Source organism: Oncorhynchus nerka, linkage group LG15 (genome assembly GCF_034236695.1).
Source record: "Oncorhynchus nerka isolate Pitt River linkage group LG15, Oner_Uvic_2.0, whole genome shotgun sequence".
Taxonomy (NCBI): Eukaryota; Metazoa; Chordata; class Actinopteri; order Salmoniformes; family Salmonidae; genus Oncorhynchus; species Oncorhynchus nerka.
Genome location: NC_088410.1, coordinates 8,411,450 through 8,437,514, shown reverse-complemented (window position 1 = coordinate 8,437,514; position 26,065 = coordinate 8,411,450). Strand labels below are relative to the sequence as shown.

At 44.1% G+C, this 26,065-nt stretch overlaps 3 protein-coding genes across 8 annotated transcripts; all 3 read right to left on the bottom strand.

Annotated features, from left to right (window-relative positions):
• Window positions 1-3,655: 3,655 nt before the first annotated feature.
• On the bottom strand, window positions 3,656-7,652 carry LOC115117969 (oocyte zinc finger protein XlCOF6-like). Of its 3 annotated transcripts, XM_065000916.1 has the most exons (5): window positions 7,205-7,652; window positions 6,715-6,937; window positions 5,309-6,148; window positions 4,549-5,039; window positions 3,656-4,264 (listed from the first exon to the last, which is right to left on the bottom strand). In XM_065000916.1, the coding sequence occupies exons 1-4, from the start codon at window positions 7,223-7,225 to the stop codon at window positions 4,579-4,581; spliced, it is 1,545 nt and encodes a 514-aa protein (XP_064856988.1). In that variant the 5' UTR covers window positions 7,226-7,652; the 3' UTR covers window positions 3,656-4,264; window positions 4,549-4,578. The 3 variants fall into 3 exon arrangements, with proteins under 3 accessions (XP_064856988.1, XP_064856987.1, XP_064856989.1); XM_065000915.1 differs by lacking the exon at window positions 3,656-4,264 and having other exon boundaries at window positions 4,282-5,039; XM_065000917.1 differs by lacking the exon at window positions 3,656-4,264 and having other exon boundaries at window positions 4,282-5,039; window positions 7,378-7,652.
• Window positions 7,653-10,033: 2,381 nt separating this feature from the next.
• Window positions 10,034-15,617, bottom strand: LOC115122853 (zinc finger protein 182-like). 3 transcript variants are annotated; one of them, XM_065000913.1, is made up of 4 exons: window positions 15,360-15,611; window positions 13,824-14,058; window positions 12,042-13,420; window positions 10,034-11,854 (listed from the first exon to the last, which is right to left on the bottom strand). In XM_065000913.1, exons 3-4 carry the CDS (start codon window positions 12,931-12,933, stop codon window positions 10,710-10,712), a joined length of 2,037 nt encoding a protein of 678 aa, XP_064856985.1. In that variant the 5' UTR covers window positions 12,934-13,420; window positions 13,824-14,058; window positions 15,360-15,611; the 3' UTR covers window positions 10,034-10,709. The 3 variants fall into 3 exon arrangements, with proteins under 3 accessions (XP_064856985.1, XP_064856984.1, XP_064856986.1); XM_065000912.1 differs by having other exon boundaries at window positions 12,042-13,212; XM_065000914.1 differs by lacking the exon at window positions 10,034-11,854 and having other exon boundaries at window positions 12,929-13,420; window positions 15,360-15,617.
• Window positions 15,618-16,763: 1,146 nt separating this feature from the next.
• LOC115116799 (zinc finger protein 182-like) lies at window positions 16,764-20,899 on the bottom strand. 2 transcript variants are annotated; one of them, XM_065000902.1, is made up of 5 exons: window positions 20,352-20,899; window positions 19,869-20,055; window positions 18,514-19,617; window positions 17,971-18,266; window positions 16,764-17,913 (listed from the first exon to the last, which is right to left on the bottom strand). In XM_065000902.1, the coding sequence occupies exons 1-5, from the start codon at window positions 20,742-20,744 to the stop codon at window positions 17,380-17,382; spliced, it is 2,514 nt and encodes an 837-aa protein (XP_064856974.1). In that variant the 5' UTR covers window positions 20,745-20,899; the 3' UTR covers window positions 16,764-17,379. The 2 variants fall into 2 exon arrangements, with proteins under 2 accessions (XP_064856974.1, XP_029501138.2); XM_029645278.2 differs by having other exon boundaries at window positions 16,764-18,266.
• Window positions 20,900-26,065: the final 5,166 nt, after the last annotated feature.

The window sequence follows — 26,065 nt, the reverse complement described above, 5'->3', positions numbered from 1 at the left end:
AACGTATTATTTTTTTGAGATAACTAGTTAGCTGACCGTCCTGACAACTTATCGACTTATTCAACTCTGACAAGTGCAGTTGCATAGCTAAACGCGTTAGTTAGCTAATATAGCTAGCTAGTTAACGTTAGCAAACTAATAAGTTAAGAGGTTGTCTTCTCACCTCATGCATTGTGAATGGGCTTCAAATATCTCAAAGAATATGTTGTTGTGCCAGAGTTATACCAGTCTCTTGCTGTGCTGTGAGGGAGAAATGTTATCTAACGATAGCGCGCTGCTACAACTGGCTAGTATTGTAGCTCCTAAACTGGCAGAGGCCGAAATCCTGCGTTTCATAGTTCCATACGTTAACTAGTCCAGCCAGTGAATAATACTTAACGTTACCATAACCGTATCATAAGTTATATCTGTTGATATTAGCTGTATGGAACTAGCTACAATGCTTTGAAGTGCGATAAATAAACTGGTTAGTTAACATCAGCTAGCTGCATTACTACTTCCGTGTTTGGTTTACGTCGTCTTCTTGGTGCGACTTAGTAAATCAAATCCAATTGTATTGGTGGCGTGCACATCTTTTGCAGCTGTTATCGCAGGTGCAGTGACATGTTGCTTATGTTTCTAGTTCGTGCAGTAATAACAAACAATACAAAACACAAAATCCCCCAAAAATAAAAAATGTGGAAATGAAGAAATATGAGAACCAGCAATGGTCCAAGTCTGGAATGTCAATGTTGAGGTGTGTATAGACAGTATATTAATATACAAGGTGTGTATAGCAGTCGTAATATAGCATTAGCATTGGCTAAAATACAGTATATACATATGAAGTGCGTAAAACAGTATGTAAATATGATTAAAGTGACCAGTGGTAGGAAGCAGTCTGTAAGGGGCAGTGTAGAGTACCAGGCAGGGTACTGGGCAGAGGCCGGCTAATGGTCACAATCTGATGGCCTGGAAATAGAAGCTGTTTTATTTTCGCCTCTTGGATGCACCTGTACTGTCATCATCTGGGCTGGATGGGGAAGACAAAATCCAAAGCCTGTTACAATATATCAGTATACTAAGTAGCCTACTGACACTGTTTCTTAAATCACATGTTTTATAGATAATAAACACATACGATGTTTATCCCCACAATGCTCTTGTATTCCATCAGGACATATGATCAGTGAGTAACATGTCACTAGTGGTCTGTAAGTCACTGGGGATTTCTTGGCACAATAAGTAACATCAATGAGGTGAAATAATAATAATAATACAGACAATTCAAATGGGTGACAAGAAAACAATGTGTTGTTTGAAGTAATTCTTTATGACCAAACAGAAGCTTTGTGCAGAGGTGCCCTTAGTTTTGTTCTTATTAAATATATCAGGAACGAAACACGTAACAGACGAACAGGTGGTGGGAAATATAACATGGCTGAAGAAGTTCGGATTCTCTATCCTTGTGCACTCCTGCACTCCCCCTCGTGTATTTAAAGGAATGGATTGGTGGAAAGGGAATATGGTGGAAACTCCCTCGAGCCATGCTTGCACCAATCCAATGGCTTTAAATGCATGAGGGGTCGTGACCAAGTGCACACTTCTGAAAGAGGGCAGAGATAGTAGTGCTGCCATTGTCAAATCAAATCAAATGTTATTTGTCACATGCGCCGAATAGAACAGTGAAACGCGTACTTACAAGCCCTTAATTAACCAACAATGCAGTTTTAAGAAAAAATACCACAAAAAAATTAAATAAAAGTAACAAATAATTAAAGAGCAGCTGTAAAATAACAATAGCGAGGCTATATACAGGAGGGTACCGGTACAGAGTCAATGTGGAGACTAAATACAGGAGGTACCAGTACAGAGTCAATGTGGAGGCTATATACAGGGGGGTACCGGTACAGAGTCAATGTGGAGGCTATATACAGGGGGTACCAGTACAGAGTCAATGTGGAGGCTATATACAGGGGGTACCGGTACAGAGTCAATGTACAGAGTCAATGTGGAGGCTATATACAGGGGGTACCGGTACAGAGTCAATGTGGAGGCTATATACAGGGGGTACCAGTACAGAGTCATGTGGATACAGGGGGTGGAGAGTCTATATACAGGGGGTACCAGTACAGAGTCAATGTGGAGGCTATATATACAGAGTCAATGTGGAGGCTATATACAGGGGGTACCAGTACAGAGTCAATGTGGAGGCTATATACAGGGGGTACCGGTACAGAGTCAATGTGGAGGCTATATACAGGGGGGTACCGGTACAGAGTCAATGTGGAGGCTATATACAGGGGGGTACCGGTACAGTTGTTTCTTTGATGCGAAGTGTTCCATGATGTAACGTTACTAATGTTGAGCTGTGCTAAACTAAGTGTGATAAACCAGACTTTCAGTCACTCATAACCACTTACACCTGGGTTGGGGCCAATTTGAGTTTAAGTCAATCCTTTCAGGATGTAAACTGACATTCCAATTCAATAATTGAAAGAAAACGCATCTATTTTCAATGACTTCTCAATAAATTGAAAAATAAAAGATGAATAAAAAAATAAAAGTTTTTCCATTTTACATTCAAATCACTTCCTGAATTGACTGCCTTCTAAACCTGACTTACAGTCTAGTGGTCATGGTTTCCATCACAGGTTCTTACACCCAGAATACATGCAGAATCTCACCTAATCTAATTGAATAGCATCTCTGAGTTACACCCAGAATAACATGTATAATCTCACCTAATCTAATTCAATAGGATCTCTGTGAGTTACACCCAGAATAACATGCAGAATCTCACCTAATCTAATTGAATAGCATCTCTGTGAGTTTCACCCAGAATAACGTGTATAATCTCACCTAATCTAATTCAATAGGATCTCTGTGAGTTACACCCAGAATAACATGCAGAATCTCACCTAATCTAATTGAATATGATCTCTGTGAGTTTCACCCAGAATAACATGTATAATCTCACCTAATCTAATTCAATAGGATCTCTGTGAGTTACACCCAGAATAACATGCAGAATCTCACCTAATCTAATTCAATAGGATCTCTGTGAGTTACACCCAGAATAACATGCAGAATCTCACCTAATCTAATTGAATATGATCTCTGTGAGTTTCACCCAGAAGTATAATCTCACCTAATCTAATTGAATAGGATCTCTGTGAGTTTCACCCAGAATAACATGTATAATCTCACCTAATCTAATTCAATAGGATCTCTGTGAGTTACACACAGATTAACATGCAGAACCTCACCTAATATAATTGAATAGAATCTCTGAGTTACTCCCAGAATAACATGTATAATCTCACCTAATCTAATTCAATAGGATCTCTGTGAGTTACACCCAGAATAACATGCAGAATCTCACCTAATCTAATTGAATATGATCTCTGTGAGTTTCACCCAGAATAACATGCAGAATCTCACCTAATCTAATTGAATAGGATCTCTGTGAGTTTCACCCAGAATAACATGTATAATCTCACCTAATGTGAAGAATTTATCTGCGCTGTATGTGTGTTAGCTCGCTAGCCAGGCAGTTTTACAGGAATGATTACATCAATTGTTTAAATTAACTAGATAACTTGTAAATGCAACAAGTACTAATATTGTATGATATAATTGCAGTCACAGCTTTCCAATAAAAAACATTGAGACATTTATGGTCTGTTTGCATATATTTTAGAGACAATTTATACAGAACATTTGTATAAAACCTGTATAACAGGTATTTACAATTATATAACCAATATTTTTAGGTTGAATGTAATTTATGACACAATTTCTGATACATCACATGCCTTACTTTTATTTTCCTACATCACCTACTGCCGTTCATACCAATTAGACTGGTTTTGTATTTCTCCCTGACCAAGATGGCTGCCATTTTTGGCTCCACTATGGAACTTTGAGGGTTTATGGCACAGTCCCTCTTGTAATTTAATAGGATATCTATGGCTCCAACTAGTTAGCTACCTAGCTGACGTTAGCTAACCTCATGCATTGTGAATGAACTTGAAATTATCTCGAGAAGGACGCTGTGCCAGCGTTAATCCACCGTTGCTGGCTTTGCTACGAAGAACAAAAATGTTGTTCTTTCCTTGTTGCGTTCAGCTCAAAGAAAGGTTACGCTAGCTAGTTGCAAGCTAACGTTAGTCAGTGAAGTGAGAACGTAAACAACAGCTTATCCAACGTTAGCTTCGCTAGCTACATTACTACTTCCTTGTGTCCTTCAGGTCCTCTCCTGCCTGGACATTACTACCACCATCTGAAAGACAACAGGAATCATAACCAGAATGCTACTTTATTAATCATGACATGGTTATTCTCAGTGAGGAACATTTCACAAGTGGGCTACAAGGTTGATTTCTTAGCACCATCACAGCATTGATGAAAAATTGACCCCCCCCCAAAAAGGGACACTTTTCCGCCCACATTTGTGTTGATCATAATATGTTGATTGATGAGATGAGTGAGAGTTAGCATGATTATCTAACTGATCAGAGATGGCGACAACACAGACACAGCTTCAGCGAGAAGAAGAACTCCTACCTACTAAAGAGACAAAGTCGCGGTTAATTGTCATAGTACTTGGCAGTCCTGCATCTCCGTATCACTCTCCATCTTAGGCACTTTCTTGGACATTTGAGCCCTGGTTAAGTGCTTTGGCCTGCCTAGCTGGCGGGTCGGTCCGATGGGCTTGGCCTCATGTGTCCGCTGGTGCTGCCGGAGTCCTTGTTTGCGAACAAAGCTCTTGCCGCATTCGATGCACTCGTGGGGTTTCTCTCCTGTGTGTGTTCTGAGGTGGACTTTGAGGTCAAATTCTCTGGGGTAAGTCTTGCCACACACAGGGCAGACGAGGCGCTTTTCTCCCGAGTGAGATCTCATGTGTTTGTGTAGTTCCGGGAGGTTAGAGTGTTCCTCGCCGCACACGAGGCAGCCGTGAGATGTGACGTCCGCGTGGTTCTCCTGGTGTTGTTCAGCTTCTCCCGATGTACAGGGACTCCCCTCACCAGTGGACCAGGAGCTGGAGGGATAATCTCCTGTGGGAAAGAAACCGTGTGAGCTGTTTCAGATACCCTTTTTCCTAGTTGTTTTAATGTCATTTAATGCCATTTCATATTCTTTTCACTCTGTAGCCCACACACTATTTGTAGCTTGCAAACCAGGGTCCTACCACCTCCATTAAAGTTGACATGCAATGTGCTAGATGTGAAGCTGTTAGATGTGTAGGCCGTCGTCATCAATCATGATTAATCAATAATAATAACAATAATAATAATAAATCAATGACAGCATAACGTGTTCTCACCAGTGTGCACTTTCTGATGCGTTTTTAAATTTCCTTTCTGCGTGAAACTCATCCCACACACAGAGCACTGGTAAGGCCTCTCTCCTGTGTGTGTTCTCATGTGTCTGTCCAGGTAATATGTTTGAGGGAACTCCTTCCCACAGTCTGGGCATCTGTGAGTCGCCTTGGCTCTCCTCTGTCGGTGTTCAAGTGCTCTTGATACAGAGGAACTCAACTCCCCTTCGGAACAGTGAAGCCGCTGATGAATCTTCAGATAGCCTTTCTGAGTGAAACTCTTTCCACAGACTGAGCAAGGATGTTTCTCTCCGGCGTGCGACTTCTCGTGTGTTGTCAAATTTCCTTTTTGAGTAAAACTCTTCTCACACAGAGAGCAAGAAAAAGGCTTCTCTCCTGTGTGGGATCGCTGGTGTACTTTCAGTAATGCTTTATGAGTAAAGGTCTTCTTACACACACAGCAGGTGTAAGGCTTGTCTCCAGTGTTTGTCTTCAAGTGAACCTCCAGAACATTCTTGGAAGAGAACTCTTGTCCACAACAGCAGCCAATCTTGTCATCCGGGTCAGTTTTAATCTGTTCAGAATGTTTCTTCTGGTGGTGGCATCTCAAACTACATTGATGAGTGAAGCCCTTCCCACACTCAGAGCAGGTATAAGGCTTCTCTCCTGTGTGGGTTCTCATGTGTATTTGTAGTGCCGATAATGTCTGGCAGTGTTTCCCACAATCTGGGCATGGGTGGGTCTTTTTCTGCCTCGTTCTGCGTTTCATCTGGTGTTGTTCAGGTTCTCCTGATACTGATATAGAGGGACTCTCCCCGGCTGCAGAGTGATGGCTGGGACTCTCTCCTGTGGGGATGAGACAGGACAGATATAGTCAGTGAGACTGAGTCAGACTCAGGCTCTCCTGATATAGAGGGTCTCTCCCTGGCTGCAGAGTGATGGCTGGGACTCTCTCCTGTGGGGATGAGACAGGACAGATATAGTCAGTGAGACTGAGTCAGACTCAGGTTCTTCTGATGTAGAGGGTCTCCTCGCCTGCAGAGTGATGGCTGGGACTCTCTCCTGTGGGGATGAGACAGGACAGATATAGTCAGTGAGACTGAGTCAGACTCAGGTTCTCCTGATGTAGAGGGTCTCTCCCCGGCTGCAGAGTGATGGCTGGGACTGAGTCTAAGTTTATTGTACAAACCTACTGTGTTTCTCCATTGTTTTACACCACCTCCCGTGCTATTCCTATTCTCATATGTATGGCAACACACAAGACTGAGTCCCAAATCATGCCACCCTATTCCCTATATAGTGCACCACTTTTGATTAGAGCCCGATGGACCATAGAGAGCAGTGTAGTAGATAGGGATTAGTATTCCCTTTGGGACCCATCCCAAGTTAGCAGCATGGCTCCAGCTACCCACCTGTGTTATCTAGTTCCCAGTCTTCTTCTTCTTTGACTACGATATTAAATGTTGGTGTTTCACTGTTGATGTCCAGACTCACAGTAAACCTCTCCTGACACTGCGGTGTGTCTTTCTGATCACCATGGTTACTGTCCTCCTGGTTCCTGTCAGGACCCGGGGACACCGTGGGTTGGGGTTCAGTGGAGCAGGATGAAGACGGGCTGGACGGGTCTTCAGAGTCCTATATGATGAAGAGTGACAGCGCAGTTTTCACAACAAGCTACATTATGAAAGATGGACTAAGCAATATGACGCCATCCTTAACAGCAAGGCAATGTCTCTGCTTGTTATAGAAATGACCATTTCTCAGTAAAGAAACCGTTCAAACTAAATATACTTGTTTTAAAAACGATCAATCAATGCAAACCAAATTACAGCAGCTAATTTATTGTATTTTCATTCACCTAGCTAGCTAGCGCTGGCCAGTTAGCTAACGATAGATACCTACTAGAAAACAAAGTCGCATCATCAAGCAACAAAATCGTAGCTAGCTAGTACTGCTGTTACTAGCATGCGTTGAGCAACTTGACTTGCAAGCTAGCCGCACCATTTGGTATAGCAACAAACGAGCAGTTTGCAGAGCAGAAAAGTGATGTGGCTAGCACATGTTCAGATTACTACCTCTTCCATTGTAAATCAATCCCTGAGCTAGCTAGCTAACTGATAAATTAGATATAAATCTAGTTTAGTTTTAATTTATGACTGCCACTGCTGTTGGTCGTAACCTCGCGTCTCGTTGGATGTAGGCTGGGAAATACCAACACCTGAGAATATTTATTCGAAAGTTACTGTATTCTTTTTTTCAAATAGCAATGCTAACGTTACAATGTTGTACATTTAAATAAACTGGTAAATAAACTGTCAAACTCTCGTTGGCTTCCTACTTCCGGTTTAGCGCCGACATGCGGTCTGGAAGTTAAAGGCAATATATTTAAGATGTCTTGCAGTGGTGCAGTGTAAATACTTTGAAGTAGTAAGTCGTTTTTGGGGGGGTATCTGTACTTTACATATTTTACTCCAAATCATGGACTTTTTACTCCATACATTTTCCCTGACACCCAAAAGTACTCATTACATGTTGAATGCTTAGCAGGACAGGAAAATGGTTCAAGACACGCATGTATCAAGATAACATCCCTGGTCATCCCTACTGCCTCTGATCTGGTGGAGTCACTAAACAGAGAACATCCCTGGTCATTCCTACTGCCTCTGATCTGGTGGAGTCACTAAACAGAGAACATCCCTGGTCATTCCTACTGCCTCTGATCTGGCAGACTCACTAAACAGAGAACATCCCTGGTCATTCCTACTGCCTCTGATCTGGTGGAGTCACTAAACAGAGAACACCCCTGGTCATCCCTACTGCCTCTGATCTGGTGGAGTCACTAAACAGAGAACATCCCTGGTCATTCCTACTGCCTCTGATCTGGTGGAGTCACTAAACAGAGAACATCCCTGGTCATCCCTACTGCCTCTGATCTGGTGGAGTCACTAAACAGAACATCCCTGGTCATCCCTACTGCCTCTGATCTGGTGGAGTCACTAAACAGAGAACATCCCTGGTCATTCCTACTGCCTCTGATCTGGCAGACTCACTAAACAGAGAACATCCCTGGTCCTTCCTACTGCCTCTGATCTGGTGGAGTCACTAAACAGAGAACATCCCTGGTCATTCCTGCATCTGATCTGTCAGACTCACTAAACAGAGAACATCCCTGGTCATTCCTACTGCCTCTGATCTGGTGGAGTCACTAAACAGAGAACATCCCTGGTCATCCCTACTGCCTCTGATCTGGTGGAGTCACTAAACAGAACATCCCTGGTCATCCCTACTGCCTCTGATCTGGTGGAGTCACTAAACAGAGAACATCCCTGGTCATTCCTACTGCCTCTGATCTGGCAGACTCACTAAACAGAGAACATCCCTGGTCATTCCTGCCTCTGATCTGGCAGACTCACTAAACAGAGAACATCCCTGGTCATTCCTGCCTCTGATCTGGTGGAGTCACTAAACAGAGAACATCCCTGGTCATTCCTACTGCCTCTGATCTGTCAGACTCACTAAATACAAATATATTGTAAAATATGTCTGATTGTTGGGAGTGAAACTCTTGAGGAAATGAGGGATACAAATGATGTTATGATGTAGGATGCTTGTTCCTGGCATGGTTTTGGGAAATGCTGCCTTAGAGCACCTGTCAAACTCATTCCGCGGAGGGCCAAGTGTTTGCAGGTTTTCGCTCCACCTTTGTACTTGATTGACAAATAAAGGTCCCTCATTAGTAAGGATCTCTGTCTTAATTGAAAGGAGTACCTGTAAACACTTATCCCTCTTTACAGCCATTTTGAGTGATCACCTTAAACCAGGTTTTCCTGGGGAGCTACCGTCCTGTAGGGTTACACCAGGGCTCTCCAACCCTGTTCCTGGGGAGCTACCGTCCTGTCGGTTTAAACCAGGGTTCTCTAACCCTGTTCCTGGGGAGCTACCGTCCTGTAGGGTTAAACCAGGGCTCTCTATCCCTGTTCCTGGGAGCTACCGTCCTGTAGGTTGAAACCAGGGCTCTCCAACCCTGTTCCGTCCTGTAGGTTTAAACCAGGGCTCTCCAACCCTGTTCCTGGGGAGCTACCGTCCTGTAGGTTGAAACCAGGGCTCTCCAACCCTGTTCCTGGGGAGCTACCATCCTGTAGGTTTAAACCAGGGCTCTCCAACCTTGTTCCGTCCTGTAGGTTTAAACCAGGGCTCTCCAACCTTGTTCCGTCCTGTAGGTTTAAACCAGGGTTCTCTAACCCTGTTCCTGGGGAGCTACCGTCCTGTAGGTTTAAACCAGGTCTCTCTAACCCTGTTCCTGGGGAGCTACCGTCCTGTAGGTTTAAACCAGGATTCTCTAACCCTGTTCCTGGGGAGCTACCGTCCTGTAGGTTTAAACCAGGGCTCTCTAACCCTGTTCCTGGGGAGCTACCATACCATAAAAAGCATATATTTACATGTTGCTTATGAGTGCATTTCACACTACTTTTGGATTATACTTGGATTTTAAGGCTCATATGAATGTCCTGATTAATTTAGTGTGCGTGTCATCATCACAAATCAACTGCATTATACTTAAACACTTAAACTTAAACCAGTAAAATGTCTCTTTTGGCTAGCTTTTGCGACAGGTTATAATCAATGAGCGTTAGCATTCTAGCTAACAACTGCTACATCCAAAAATAATTATTTTTCTAAGATCACAACCAAATATAATCTTAGCGACTGTAAAATAAATAATCAAAACAATTGTAAGCTTATAAGAACACCAAAAAGTTTATTTTGTTTAGAAGTAATAAATACGTAAATACAGCCTATGTTGAGAGCAGATCGCGAAGGCTTCCTTACTGCCGCCCGAAAGAGTCGCGCATCTGTGACGTCAGTGTATCGTGCCCTGGATAAGGGGTAATAAAGGAGACGTTTTTCCCCAAATGTTCATTTATTGGACCATGGCGTTATATGAAATGCAAGTCATTTCTTAGTATCATGATAGCTTCAATAAGTAAAATAAGATATATAAAATAAACAAGAAATAAAATGCACAGGATTACATAGTATGATTATCTTACACAACACAGTGGACTGTATTGTACTGATCACAACAACACACACACAAATACATGCGTGCATACAGACGCGCGCGCGCACACACCAGAAAGAATAACGATTCTGTAGTCATAAGAGGCATGGTGGGTGTCCAAAATAGCACCCTATTCCCTATATAGTGCACTACATTTCAGGCAGAGCCCTTAAAGGTTTCCATATGGGCCTTAGTCAAAAGTAGTGCACTATATAGGGAAAGTAGTGCACTATAGGGAATAAGGTGCCATTTGGGATGAAGACATGGACCCAGCCCCGTGTTTAAAGGTGCCAGTATTGCCAGTGTCCTCTCTCCATCTGCGGTAAGGGCATGAGTCTCTCATATTTACATTGATGTATGCATTTTTTGCTTAGCTCTTCCTACCCTGGGTGATTGGTTGGACCTTCCACTACTAGAGCCCACCCTGGGTGGTCTTCCTAAATGGCGGGTCGGTCCCATGGGCTTGGGAGCATGTGACCGCCGGTGTTGTTGGAGATTGTTTTTCCGGACGTAGGCCTTCCCGCAGTCATAACACTGGTACGGTCTCTCTCCTGTGTGCGTTCTGAGGTGGACTCGGAGGTCGTATTCCCGGGTGTAAGTCTTGCCACATTCAGGGCAGAGATAGTGTTTTTCTCCCCTGGGGGACATGGTGGGTTTCTGTGGTGCCGAGATGTGGTGGCTTCCCTCCCTCTGCGCTGCCGGGAGGTGGTGGTGGCTTCCCTCCCTCTGCGCTGCCGGGAGGTGGTGGTGGCTTCCCTCCCTCTGCGCTGCCGGGAGGTGGTGGGTTTGTGGTGCCGGATGGTTGTGGGTTTGTGGTGCCGGATGGTTGTGGGTTTGTGGTGCCGGATGGTTGTGGGTTTGTGGTGCCGGAAGGTTGTGGGTTTGTGGTGCCGGAAGGTTGTGGGTTTGTGGTGCCGGATGGTTGTGGGTTTGTGGTGCAGGATGGTTGTGGGTTTGTGGTGCCGGTAGGTTGTGGGTTTGTGGTGCCGGTAGGTTGTGGGTTTGTGGTGCCGGTAGGTTGTGGGTTTGTGGTGCCGGATGGTTGTGGGTTTGTGGTGCCGGATGGTTGTAGGTTTGTGGTGCCGGATGGTTGTGGGTTTGTGGTGCCGGATGGTTGTGGGTTTGTGGTGCCGGATGGTTGTGGATTTGTGGTGCCGGATGGTTGTGGGTTTGTGGTGCCGGATGGTTGTGGGTTTGTGGTGCCGGTAGGTTGTGGGTTTGTGGTGCAGGAAAGTTGTGGGTTTGTGGTGTCGGTAGGTTGTGGGTTTGTGGTGTCGGTAGGTTGTGGGTTTGTGGTGCCGGTAGGTTGTGGGTTTGTGGTGTCGGTATGTTGTGGGTTTGTGGTGCCGGTAGGTTGTGGGTTCCCTCGCCAATCTGATTCTGGAATTGTTGTGGTTTCCCAACATTATGTCTGTTATCCGGAGGCTGTTTCGCAGCTTCTGAAGAAGTCGTCCTCATGTCCATGTCAGGCAGCAAACTGGGATCCCTGCCTGCATGACAGACAAAACGGACAGAGAGAAAGGAGAGACACAATGCAACAATGTTATTGTTAAGGTGTGGATGAGTATACTAAGTCAAGGTTTACATGTTGTTTTAAACAACATGGTTTGGATCACTGACAGTTAGTAGTAGCTAGTAGTCCATCAGGATGTATTAACGGTAAAGGAGAACACTCACCCGTGTGCACTTTAAAATGCGTTTTGAGATTCCCTTTCTGGTTGAACCTCATCCCACACACAGAGCACTGGTAAGGCCTCTCTCCTGTGTGTGTTCTCACGTGTCTCTCCAGTTTGTTTGCTTGTGTGAACTCCTTCCCACAGTCCGGACACTTGTGAAACCTCTTTGGTTGCCGTCGTTCTTCTCCCCCGGAACAGTTGAATCGCTCGTGGGTCATCAGGAGTCCTTTACTGATGAAGCCCTTGCCACACTCCGAGCAGAGGAAAGGCATCTCTCCTGTGTGTGTTCGCTCGTGGACTTTTAACGTATACTTACTAGAGCAGGTCCGTCCGCACACGGAGCACAGGGGCTTCTCCTCGGTGTGCGTTCGCTCGTGGGCTTTCCAAGCCGGTTTGTGATAGTAACCCTTGCCACAGAAAGAGCAAGAGTAAGGCATCTCTCCTGTGTGGGATCGCTGGTGTTCTTTTAATGATTCTTTATTGAACCTCTTGCCACACACACAGCAGGTGTAAGGCTTGGCTCCCGTGTCTGTCTTCAAGTGAACCTCCAGAACACACTTTGAGGAGAACTCTTGTCCACAGCAGCAGGTCATCTTCTCATTCGGGTCTGTTTTAATCTGTTCAGAATTCCTCTTTTGATGGTATCTCAAACTACATTGATGAGCGAAGCCCTTCCCACACTCAGAACAGGTATAAGGCTTCTCTCCTGTGTGTGTTCGCTGGTGTGTTTTCAAAGCTTGTCTAATAATGAACGTTTTCTTACACACAAAGCAAGCGTAAGGCTTCTCTCCTGTGTGGGTTCTCATGTGTATTTGTAGCGCTGATAATGTCTGGCAGTATTTCCCACAATCTGGGCATGGGTGGGTCTTTTTCTGTCTCGTTCTGCGTTTCATCTGGTGTTGTTCAGGTTCTCCTGATGTAGAGGGTCTCTCCCCGGCTGCAGAGTGATGGCTGGGACTCTCTCCTGTGGGGATGAGACAGGACAGATAGTCAGTGAGACTGAGTCAGACTCAGGTTCTCCTGATGTAGAGGGTCTCTCCCCGACTGCAGAGTGATGGCTGGGACTCTCCTGTGGAGATGAGACAGGACAGATAGTGAGACTGAGTCAGACTCAGGTTCTCCTGATGTAGAGGGTCTCTCCCCGGCTGCAGAGTGATGGCTGGGACTCTCTCCTGTGGGGATGAGACAGGACAGATAGTCAGTGAGACTGAGTCAGACTCAGGTTCTCCTGATGTAGAGGGTCTCTCCCCGACTGCAGAGTGATGGCTGGGACTCTCCTGTGGAGATGAGACAGGACAGATAGTGAGACTGAGTCAGACTCAGGTTCTCCTGATGTAGAGGGTCTCTCCCCGGCTGCAGAGTGATGGCTAGGACTCTCTCCTGTGGGGATGAGACAGGACAGATATAGTCAGTGAGACTGAGTCAGACTCAGTGTGCATATGCAGACCTACCGGGTTTCTCCCTTATTTTACAACGTCTCCTGTGCTTCTCCTGTTGCAGGGTTGATGGCAAAGCAATCCAAGACAGCTCCCCAAATGGCACCCTATAAAGTGCACTCCTTTTGACCATAGCCATAGGGTTCTGGTCAAGAGTAGTGGACTAGATAGGGAATAGGGTGCCATTCTGGTCAACTGTAGTGGACTAGATAGGGAATAGGGCCCTGGTCAACAGTAGTGCACTGTATAGGGAATAGGGTGCCATTCTGGTCAACTGTAGTGGACTAGATAGGGATTAGTATTCCCTTTGGGACCCATCCCAAGTTAGCATGGCTCCAGCTACCCACCTGTATTATCTAGTTCCCAGTCTTCTTCTTCTTCTTTGACTACGATATTAAATGTTGGTGTTTCACTGTTGATGTCCAGACTCACAGTAACCCTCTCCTGACCCTGCGGTGTGTCTTTCTGATCACCATGGTTACTGTCCTCCTGGTCGCCATGGTTCCGGTCAGGACCCGGGAACACAGTGGGTTGGGGTTCAGTAGAGCAGGATGAAGACGGGCTGGACGGGTCTTCAGAGTCCTATATGATGAAAGAGTGACAGCGCAGTTTTAACAGCACACTAGTTACATTATTAATATGTAGATTTAGCAATATGACACCATCCTAAATAGCAAGGCAATTTTTTTGTTTGCTTGCTATGGAAAAAAATACAAGTTCTCTATGAAATAAACCTTTCCAGCTGAGTAGAACTGGTTGAGGAACTATCAGTGGAAAGCTTCAAGTCGCTCGGCGTACACATCCCTGACCATCTGAAATGGTCCACACACACACACACACAGTGTGGTGAAGAAGGCACAACAGCGCCTCTTCACCCTCAGGAGGCTGAAGACATTTGTCTTGGTCCCGGAGACCCTCACAAACTTTTACAGATGCACAATTCAGAGCATCCTGTCGGGCTGTATCACCGCCTGGTACGGCAACTGCACCGCCCGCAACCGCAGGGCTCTGCAGAGGGTGGCACGGTCTGCCCAACGCATCACAGGGGCACACCGCCTGCCCTCCAGGACACCTACAGCACCCGATGTCACAGGAAGGCCAAAAAGATCCTCAAGGACATTAACCACCCGAGCCACGGCCTGTTCACCCCGCTATCATCCAGAAGGCGAGGTCAGTACAGGTGCTTCAAAGTTGGACAGGTAGGCTGAAAAACAGCCTCTATCTCAAGGCCATCAGACTTTCAAATAGCCATCACTAGATGACTTCCAACCGGTTACTCAACCCTGCACCTTAGAGGCTGCTGCCCTACACACATAGACATGGAATCACTGGTCACTTTAATAATGGAACACTAGTCACTTTAATAATGTTTACATACTGCTTTACTAATCTCATATGTATATACTGTATTCTATTCTACTGTATTTGAGTCAATGCCACTCCGACATTGCTCGTCCTAATTTTTCTTAATTCCATTCTTTGATTTTTAGATGTGTGTGTTGTTGTGAATTGTTAGATATTAATGCACTGTTGGAGTCAGGAACACAAGCATTTCGCTACACCCGCAATAAAATATGCTCAATATGTGTGTATGTGACCAATAACGTTTGATATCCATCAATGCAAACCAAAATACACCAGCTACTGTTGATTGTATTGTCATTCATCTAGCTAGTTAGTTAACTAGCTACGTTCCCTTACTAGAAAACATATCAGCGAGCTACAACATAGTCATCTAGTAACGTTACTGATGTTGCTACCGTTCACTGTAGTCTATAAAATACTGAGCAACTTGATTTACTAACTAGCCACAACATTTGGTATAGCAACCGCAGAGCAGATTGCAGAAAAGAGATGTGGCGAGCACACATTCAGATTCTTACCTCGTCCATAGCATAGGGATTTAATCCCTGAGATAACTAGAAAACTAGTTGAGTTTAAAATGTATAATGATGACTTGCAATGTTGTTGGTCGTAACCTCGAGTCTCGTTGGATGGAAGCTGAGAAAGACCAACGCCTGAGGCTATTTAATCCAAAAGCTGCGGTCTTCCTTTTCCATTACATATTTTTTTTTCTGCAAAAAGTGTTTTTTGATGAGATGCTATAAGTGAAGTTCGGTCAACTGTCGGAACTCAGTTTGGCTTCCTACTTCTGGTATGAGGTTGTCTTGTGTTTGTGCTGTAGCGCCCCCATGCGGTCTGGAGAACAAAGACAATAATAAGAAGTACAAGTCTCTTTCAACGTAGCTGCCTGACCGTTTCTGAAGTTAAATGTTTTTTTATAGATAAAGGTAATAAAGAGAGAAATACGTTTCCCCCTCCTCCTCCCAATGTTAATGTATTGGTCCATGTCATTATGACATGCAAGTCACTGTGGATTTCATAGTATCATGACAGCTTCGATCAGAAACATAATGTTAATGTATTGGTCCATGACAGCTTCGATCAGTAACATAATGTTAATGTATTGGTCCATGACAGCTTCGATCAGTAACATAATGTTAATGTATTGGTCCATGCAGCTTCGATCAGTAACATAATGTTAATGTATTGGTCCATGCAGCTTCGATCAGTAACATAATGTTAATGTATTGGTCCATGCAGCTTCGATCAGTAACATAATGTTAATGTATTGGTCCATGCAGCTTCGATCAGTAACATAATGTTAATGTATTGGTCCATGCAGCTTCGATCAGTAACATAATGTTAATCAGTAACATAACATAATGTTAATGTATTGGTCCATGCAGCTTCGATCAGTAACATAATGTTAATGTATTGGTCCATGACAGCTTCGATCAGTAACATAATGTTAATGTATTGGTCCATGCAGCTTCGATCAGTAACATAATGTTAATGTATTGGTCCATGCAGCTTCGATCAGTAACATAATGTTAATGTATTGGTCCATGCAGCTTCGATCAGTAACATAATGTTAATGTATTGGTCCATGCAGCTTCGATCAGTAACATAATGTTAATGTATTGGTCCATCAGTAACAGTATAATGTTAATGTATTGGTCCATGCAGCTTCGATCAGTAACATAATGTTAATGTATTGGTCCATGCAGCTTCGATCAGTAACATAATGTTAATGTATTGGTCCATGCAGCTTCGATCAGTAACATAATGTTAATGTATTGGTCCATGCAGCTTCGATCAGTAACATAATGTTAATGTATTGGTCCATGCAGCTTCGATCAGTAACATAAGATATATAAAAAACACAAGGACTAAAATGCAAACACTTCATTTTTGTTGATTTAAAATATGCACAGGACGACAACTACAGTTGGAATGATTATCTTACACAATACAGCAGACTTTATTGTACTGATCACAGATGAGGAAGCAACACACACACCGCCACCATCCGGGTTGAAGTGTAACGACAACAGATGCCATCTCTGCTTATACTGTCAATGAAATGAAAATGTAATGTTATAAGGCATATAGAAAAGGGGCCGACCGTTTGATACTGGCATTATGACACGTACGTCTCTGTGGATTCTTATTGTTGCATCATTACAGCTTCAATAAGTAAAATAACATATTTATATTTATATATTTTTTTTTAAACACTAGAATGGACGAAAATGCAATCGCTTAATTTTTTTGTTGATTTAAAAATATGTACGTTACTATAACTACAGTTGGCAAGATTATCTCGCTCGGCGGTAAGGATTATTATACTGACCATAAATGAGGAAGCAACAACACACACACACACACAAACGGAAGCAAAAATAACAGTTCTGTTTAGTCATGAGAGACATGCAATGTCCAAAATGGCACCCTATTCCATTTATAGTGCACTACACATTTGGTCCAGAACCCCCCATGAGCCCTGGTCAAAAGCAGTGCACTACATAGGGAATAGGATGCAGACCATAGCCGTGGAGTTTAAAGATGCCAGTACTGCCAGTGTTCTCTCTCCATGTCTGGTAACGGCATGGGTCTCTCCACCCGATGTAAAGGCATGGGTCTCTCCACTGTGTGGAAGGGCATGGGTCTCTCTCCACTAGAGAACGGAGGAATGGCTTTATCAACCCTGGGCAACTGCTGCTTGGAGCTTCCCATCCTGGGTGATGATTGGTTCGGTCTCCTGCTACTGGAACCCATGCTGACGGGTCTGCCTAACTGACGGGTCGGTCCCATGGGCTTGGGAGCGTGTGACCGCCGGTGTTGACGGAGCCCTTGTTTCCGGACAAAGGTCTTTCCGCATTCATCGCACTGGTACGGTCTCTCTCCCGTGTGCGTTCTGAGGTGGACTCGGAGGTCGTATTCCCGGGTGTAAGTCTTGCCACATTCAGGGCAGAGATAGTGTTTTTCTCCCCTGGGGTACATGGTGGGTTTCTGTGGTGCCGAGATGTGGTGGCTTCCCTCCCTCTGTGGTGCCGGTAGGTTTTGGGTTCCCTCCCTCTGTGGTGCCGAGAGGTGGTGGGTTTGTGGTGCCGGTAGGTTTTGGGTTCCCTCCCTCTGTGGTGCCGGGAGGTGGTGGGATGCTCCCTCCCTCTGTGGTGCCGGGAGGTGGTGGGTTTGTGGTGCAGGTAGGTTTTGGGTTCCCTCCCTCTGTGGTGCCGGGAGGTGGTGGGTTTGTGGTGCCGGTAAGTTTTGGGTTCCCTCCCTCTGTGGAGCCGGGAGGTGGTGGGTTTGTGGTGCCGGTAGGTTTTGGGTTCCCTCCTCGTCATGCTGATGGAGGCAGCGTTGTGGCCTCCCAGCTTTACGTCTGTTGTCCCGAGGTTGTTCAGAGGGAGTCTCCATGTCAGCCACTAAACTGGGATCCACTCCTGTATAGACAGACACAGGGAAACTCAGTGGGCCCATATGGGCCCTGGTTAAAAGTAGTGTCTAGATGAATAGGGTGTCATTTGGGACTCAACCAATGCAACATGCAACAATGTTATTGTTAAGGTGTGGATGAGTATACTAAGTCAAGGTTTACATGTTGTTTTAAACAACATGGTTTGGATCACTGACAGTTAGTAGTAGCTAGTAGTCCATCAGGATGTATTAACGGTAAAGGAGAACACTCACCCGTGTGCACTTTAAAATGCGTTTTGAGATTCCCTTTCTGGTTGAACCTCATCCCACACACAGAGCACTGGTAAGGCCTCTCTCCTGTGTGTGTTCTCATGTGTCTCTCCAGTTTGTTTGCTTGTGTGAACTCCTTCCCACAGTCCGGACACTTGTGAAACTTCTTCGCTCGCCGTCGTTCTTCTCCCCCGGAACAGTTGAATCGCTGGTGGGTCGTCAGGTATGCTTTACTGAGGAAGCCCTTGCCACACTCAGAGCAGAGGAAAGGCTTCTCTCCTGTGTGTGTTCGTTGGTGGACTTTTAACGTAGTCTTATTAGAGAAGGTCCGTCCGCACACGGAGCACAGGGGCTTCTCCTCGGTGTGCGTTCGCTCGTGGGCTTTCCAAGCCGGTTTTTGGTAGTAACCCTTGCCACAGAACGAGCAAGAGTAAGGCATCTCTCCTGTGTGGGATCGCTGGTGTTCTTTTAGCCGTTCTTTTTTACCGAACCCTTTGCCACACACACAGCAGGTGTAAGGCTTGGCTCCCGTGTCCGTCTTCAGGTGAACCTCCAGAACGCACTTTGAGGAGAACTCTTGTCCACAGCAGCAGGTCACCTTGTCGGCGGAGTCTTTCTTCTGGTGTAATCTCAAGCTACTTTGATAAGTGAAGCCCTTCCCACACTCAGAGCAGAGGTAAGGCTTCTCTCCAGTGTGGATTCTCTGGTGGACCTTCAGTGCTGATAACGATGGGCAGGGTCTCCCACACTCGGGGCAGGAGTGGGTCTTCCTGACTCCCCATTTCCTCTTCTGTCCTGAAGCAGGACTCTGTCCTTTACTCTTCTCTGTCTCCTCTCCTGTGTGTGTCCTGTTCTCCGTCTCCTGTCCTGTGTGTGTCCTGTTCTGGTGTCTCCTTAGTGTGTACAAGGAGACAAACTTCCTCCCACACGCTAGGCAGCTGTGAGTCTTAGTTTTGCGTTTCACTCCTCGTTGTTCAGGTTCTTCTGATTCGAAATGTTCAGGATCTTCGTATTCGGAATGTTCAGGATCTTCGGATTCGGAATGTTCTGGTTCTTCCGATGAAGAGGGACTATACTCACTGGCAGATGGTTGGTTGGGACTCTCACCTGTGGGACAGAGATGGGAGAGAATAAGGAACAGAGGCAAGTGAGTCCAGCTCATGTTGTTATTCTTCATTTGGTCCTGGGGAATAATGTCCTGTCCAGTGGGTGTACTTGTACATCCTGTCCCAAGGCTTAATTATCTACAGACTGTGCAGTCTTTCGTTCAATCCAGCACTAACACAAAAACTAACACAAAGTGTTCTAAGTTAATGGACATTAAAGTACATCTCATTTTAACACATCTAATCACTTACCTGTAACACAACAATCCCAGTCGTCTTCCTCCTCCTTGACGACAACAACTTTTTGTAGAACTATCCGCAGACTACCCAGTTTTGACCTCTGGTCACCATGGTTTTTGTCGGGACCCGGTGATGACGTCGAGAGTTGGGGTTCTGAAGAACTGGGTGGGGACTGTCTGGAGGATGAGTCTTCTGAGTCCTACAGTACAAAATAGAGAGTGTGTCAGTGTAGTCTTAAAGTAATAAGGATCTGGGCCTATATATTAATAAAATGTCTCAGAGTATGGGTGCTGATCTACGATCAGGTCCCACCCCCCTTATGTACATAATTCATTCGTTATGATCCAAAAGGCTAAACTGATCCTAGATCGGGGCAAATAGCCTGCAATTCTAGGCTACTGAAGCTCTGTATCTGTTTTCTGATCTACTTTAATAATTATCTGGCCAGTAACTGTGAAGTGTCCGTGACTGGGATTTAATACTCCCGTCACTCACTTTCTCCCTCCGTTCTGGTGGTATGTGTCTCTCTGGATCCGGGTCTGTCGAGCTCTCAGCGCCCCCCTCGTTCTCGGTTCTGCTTGGCTCGGTATCGTCCAGTGTGTCCACATGCGCTGACTGCCTGAGGCTAGCATCTCGTTGTATCGTTTTGATGTCGTTTTGCAATTGGAGTAACCAAGACATTCCCTGGTCCTCTAATTTCATTAAATCATCACTTTCACAATATTCTTCTATTTTACGACGCAACGAGCGATAATTCTTCCCTTTAACGTCGAGGCCATCTTGACCAGCTATTCCACAACGTTCACACAGGTAACGTAAATTGTTCTCGGTTAAATTCCACAAACTCTGTTCGATTCCATCCAACAACGTTTCTCTCTCTCCGCTCATATTGTCCTACCCACGTACCAACAACACGTAGTAAATGACAAGACAGCTACAATCCGTTCAAGAGATTGTTAATGAGTTACTACTGTATTCTGAAGAGAAGCAGCTAAGCTAAATATTAAACATGCTAGCTAGCTTCTCGTCGACTACTTCCTATTTTCTTCTTCACCCTTTTTGATTCTGCTGTAGTGTTGTTGTTTTTTTGTAATGTTTGCAAACCAACTGAAAATTCGATTTACCGCCACCTACTGTTGTGGCGGTAATGCCACACTGGAGTGTAAAGACAAACACGACGTAAAACTAGAGAATTTCCAAATAGGTACTGAACGGTTTGTTGAATTGAGAGATGAAAGTTGTTGCAGTGATGATTTATTCAATCAAATACCTTATGCAGAATTGCCACACTGACGGTCTTCACGTGATGTAGGTATGCTACTGCTGCCAGTCATCAGGTTTCTTAGCAACATCAGGGAGCTTCAATAAAGTGAAGATAATGTGCTGTGTTGTGTCAATTAATTAAACATACATATCTGCAATAGGATACAATAACTAATGATATCATGAACCTAATTATTTCCTAATCAATGGCTTTGATCAGGTCCTTAAAATAGAGTCAGAGCAGGAGTGAGGATTGTGTTTGGGCTCCTGAGTGGTGCAGCGGTCTAAGGCACTGCATCTCAGTGCAAGAGGAGTCACTACAGTCCCTGGTTCGATTCCAGGCTGTAACACACCCGGCCGTTATTGGGAGTCCCATAGCGCGGTGCGCAAATTACTTAAACAATATTTTTTAAATATTAACTAGGCAAGTCAGTTAATAAGAACACATTGCTATTTACAATGATGGATTTGAACCAGGGACTGTAGTGACGCCTCTTGCACTGAGATGCAGCGTCTTAGACTGCTGCGCCACTCTGGAGCCCAATTAGGCCAGAGTCGTCTGGGTTTGGCCGGGGTAGGCCGTCATTGTAAATAAGAATTTGTTCTTAAAACTGACTTGCCTAATTAACTAAAGGTTAAAAATAAAAGGCATTGGACAAAGGATTGTGTTGTTTTGGTGGATAAAAGTGTAAGGGGTGCCCATGTTGCTGGGGACTGGAAGTGTCTGGTGTGAGACAGGATGTTTGAGGTGGCAAGAGTCAGAGTAGTGCAGAAGAGTCGTATGCTGAGGCAGTGAAGAAAGGAAGATGGGGAGGCTGTCATTGTAAATAAGAATTTGTTCTTAACTGACTGGCCGAGTTAAATAAAGGCTAAAACAAACAAAATATATATATATAATTGGGTCAAGGGATCCTGAGAGGATCCCAGTGGGGAGTAGATCTGTGCCAGCACAGAGGGAAAGGCCAACGAGTGATATCAGCTTCAATAAGTTTGGCTTCTTAGCGTTCACAACGATGGTTATCAACCGTATCACAGAAATGGAACGTAAAATCACAGAAAATAATTGTTGTGGTGGAATTTGTGTATATGAGATTTGACTTCAGAAGAGTTGGTGCAGGTGCAGATAGGGTCTGTGTTTCTGTGTCTGTGTTGCTGTGTGGGGTTTTAGGCTGGGTTTCTGTGTCTGTGTTGCTGTGTGGGGTTTTAGGCTGGGTTTCTGTGTCTGCGTTGTTAAAAAGGGCTTTATAAATACATTTGATTTTGATTGATTGATTGATTGATTGATTGATAGGGTCAAAGTAGTGGAATGGGGTAGTGGGTTTTAATTAGTGTAGAGTTAGTCGGAAGAGTAATTAAAAATATGATTTTATATTTCCCATTTTCCCATTTTATATCACAAAGTGTAATGGATTCATACTGTAGTTCAGTGTAATGGATTCATACTATAGTTCAGTGATTTATACTGTAGTTCAGTGTAATGGATTCATACTACAGTTCAGTGTAATGGATTCATACTATAGTTCAGTGTAATGGATTCATACTGTAGTTCAGTGTAATGGATTCATACTATAGTTCAGTGTAATGGATTCATTCTGTAGTTCAGTGTAATGGATTCATACTATAGTTCAGTGATTCATACTATAGTTCAGTGTAATGGATTCATACTATAGTTCAGTGTAATGATTCATACTATAGTTCAGTGTAATGGATTCATACTATAGTTCAGTGTAATGGATTCGTACTATAGTTCAGTGTAATGGATTCATACTATAGTTCAGTGTAATGGATTCATACTATAGTTCAGTGTAATGGATTCATACTGTAGTTCAGTGTAATGGATTCATACTGTAGTTCAGTGTAATGGATTCATACTATAGTTCAGTGTAATGGATTCATACTATAGTTCAGTGATTCATACTATAGTTCAGTGTAATGGATTCATACTATAGTTCAGTGTAATGGATTCATACTATAGTTCAGTGTAATGGATTCATACTATAGTTCAGTGTAATGGATTCATACTATAGTTCAGTGTAATGGATTCATACTGTAGTTCAGTGTAATGGATTCGTACTATAGTTCAGTGATTCATACTGTAGTTCAGTGTAATAGATTCATACTATAGTTCAGTGTAATGGATTCATACTATAGTTCAGTGTAATGGATTCATACTATAGTTCAGTGTAATGGATTCATACTATAGTTCAGTGTAATGGATTCATACTATAGTTCAGTGTAATGGATTCATACTATAGTTCAGTGATTCATACTATAGTTCAGTGTAATGGATTCATACTATAGTTCAGTTGGGGGCAGTAAAAGACAGATTGACATTTCCTGCAGGGGGAAGGGGTGGTCCAAAATAAGTGAGGGTTGTCAAATGTATTTATTTTTTGCTTTGGGGAGAGTAGTGAGTTTTCCCCCTGGTTGCATTCGCTCTTCTGGTTGCATTCGCTCTTCTGGTTGCATCGCTCTTCTGGTTGCATTCGCTCTTCTGGTTGCATTCGCTCTTCTGGTTGCATTCGCTCTTCTGGTTGCATTCGCTCTTCTGGTTGCATTCGCTCTTCTGGTTGCATTCACTCTTCTGCTCATATTTTCCCTTTGAACAACATCTTGACTTACTTTTGATATCACCCTAATAAAGGTAAGAAATGTTTGGGAAGGTTTGTTGTGTCTGTTATTAATCTGTAGCTACTGCAGGCCTCTGATATGAAGGCAGTGCGGCCTGATGCTCCAACTTGACTCCCACAGTTGAACTTGAGGTTGGGAAGACTGTTTCAGACCTACCAGAGTTACTCCTATAATCTAACAATATATAATGCTTATCTTTATACAAATGATCAAATGACCCTCCTTATGTACATCTAAATCTGTATAGAATACAGCAGTGCTTCCCTTGTTATAGCCCAGTATCCCTTCAAACATTCAACCTCCAGCTGTACCCCCTCTTGCACCAGGGTCAGCACACTCTCAAATGTTTTTTTTTTACATCACTGTAAGCCTGCCACACACACACACTATACGATACATTTATTAAACATAAGAATGAGTTTTTGTCGCAACCCGGCTCGTGGGAAGTGACAAAGAGCTCTTATAGGACCAGGGCACAAATAAGAATATAATCATAATCAATAATTTAGCTCTTTATTTAACCATCTTACATATAAAACATGATTTGTTCATCAAAAATGGTGAATAACTTACCACAGGTTAATGAGAAGGGTGTGCTTCACAGGATGCACATAACTCTGCAATGTTGTGTTGTATTGGAGAGAGTCTCAGTCTTAAATCATTTTCCACACACAGACTGTGCCTGTATTTCTTTTTCATGCTAGTGAGGGCAGAGAATCCACTCTCACATAGGTACGTGGTTGCAAAGGGCATCAGTGTCTTAACAGCGCGATTTGCCAAGGCAGGATATTCTGAGGGCAGCCCTATGCAGAAATCTGGCAGTGGCTTCTGATTAAATTACATTTTTTCACAGAACCGCTTGTTGTAATTTCGATGAGGCTCCTTCGTTCAGACATCAGTCAGTAGACTGGAGGGGACGAAAGGGATAACGAATCCAATTATTTGTGTCGTCCATTTTGGGAAAGTACCTGCATAATTGCGCACCCAGCTCACTCAGGTGCCTCGCTATATCACATTTGACAATGTCCGTAAGCTTGAGTTCATTTGCACACAAATCATACAATGATGGAAAGACATGTGTGTTGTCCTTGTTAATGCAGACAGAGAAGAGCTGTGTGTTGTCCTTGTTAATGCAGACAGAGAAGAGCTGTGTGTTGTCCTTGTTAATGCAGACAGAGAAGAGCTGTGTGTTGTCCTTGTTAATGCAGACAGAGAAGAGCTGTGTGTTGTCCTTGTTAATGCAGACAGAGAAGAGCTGTGTGTTGTCCTTGTTAATGCAGACAGAGAAGAGCTGTGTGTTGTCCTTGTTAATGCAGACAGAGAAGAGCTGTGTGTTGTCCTTGTTAATGCAGACAGAGAAGACCTGTGTGTTGTCCTTGTTAATGCAGACAGAGAAGACCTGTGTGTTGTCCTTGTTAATGCAGACAGAGAAGACCTGTGTGTTGTCCTTGTTAATGCAGACAGAGAAGACCTGTGTGTTGTCCTTGTTAATGCAGACAGAGAAGAGCTGTGTGTTGTCCTTGTTAATGCAGACAGAGAAGAGCTGTGTGTTGTCCTTGTTAATGCAGACAGAGAAGAGCTCCAACTTCTGAATCATAGCCTCAATTCTGTCCTGCACATTGAATATAGTTGCGGGGTCCCTGTAATCCTAGATTCAGATCATTCAGGCGAGAAAAAACATCACCCAGAAAGGCCAGTCGAGTGAGAAACTCATCATCAAGCGGTTAGACAAGAGGAAATGATGGTCAGTAAATAAAACTTCAAGCTCGTCTCTCAATTTTTAAAAAAACGTGTCAATACTTTGCCCCTTGATAACCAGCGCACTTCTATATGTTGTAAAAGCGTTACATGGACGCTGCCCATATCATTGCATAATGCAGAATTTTTTTTCAAGCGGTCAGGCATTCCCTTGGCAGCAAGAGCCTCTCGGTGGATGCTGCAGTGTAATCAAGTGGCGTCGGGAGGAACTGCTTGCACGCGAGTTACCACTCCACTATGTCTCCCTGTCATGGCTTTTGCTCCATCAGTACAGATACAAACATATTGACCACCGAAGTCCATTTGATGTCCAGTACTTTAAAAATATCCTCTCCTGTTGTCCTGGTTTCCAGTGGTTTGCAGAAGAGGATGTCTTCCTTAATTGACCCCCATAAACGTAACGAACATATACCAGGTGCTGTGCCAGGCCCGACACGTCTGTTAACTCATCCAGCTGTAAAACATAGAATTCACTGGCTTGTAACGCGAAGCTGTAATTGTTTCAAAACATCTCCTGCCATGTCATTGATGCATCGTGAAACAGTGTTGTTTGATGG

Coding starts and splice junctions, on each gene's coding strand:
- LOC115117969 (XM_065000916.1), bottom strand. CDS start 7,225: ATGATGCGACTTTGTTTTCTA. Junction 6,938..7,204: donor TGATGCGACTTTGTTTTCTA/GTAGGTATCTAT, acceptor TTCATCATATAG/GACTCTGAAGACCCGTCCAG. Junction 5,040..5,308: donor GCATCAGAAAGTGCACACTG/GTGAGAACACGT, acceptor TCTTTCCCACAG/GAGATTATCCCTCCAGCTCC.
- LOC115116799 (XM_029645278.2), bottom strand. CDS start 20,744: ATGAGCGGAGAGAGAGAAACGTTGTTGGATGGAATCGAACAGAGTTTG. Junction 20,056..20,351: donor CACCAGAACGGAGGGAGAAA/GTGAGTGACGGG, acceptor TTTGTACTGTAG/GACTCAGAAGACTCATCCTC. Junction 19,618..19,868: donor CTGGGATTGTTGTGTTACAG/GTAAGTGATTAG, acceptor TCTGTCCCACAG/GTGAGAGTCCCAACCAACCA.
- LOC115122853 (XM_065000913.1), bottom strand. CDS start 12,933: ATGAAACGCAGAACGAGACAGAAAAAGACCCACCCATGCCCAGATTGT. Junction 11,855..12,041: donor GCATTTTAAAGTGCACACGG/GTGAGTGTTCTC, acceptor TCTGTCATGCAG/GCAGGGATCCCAGTTTGCTG.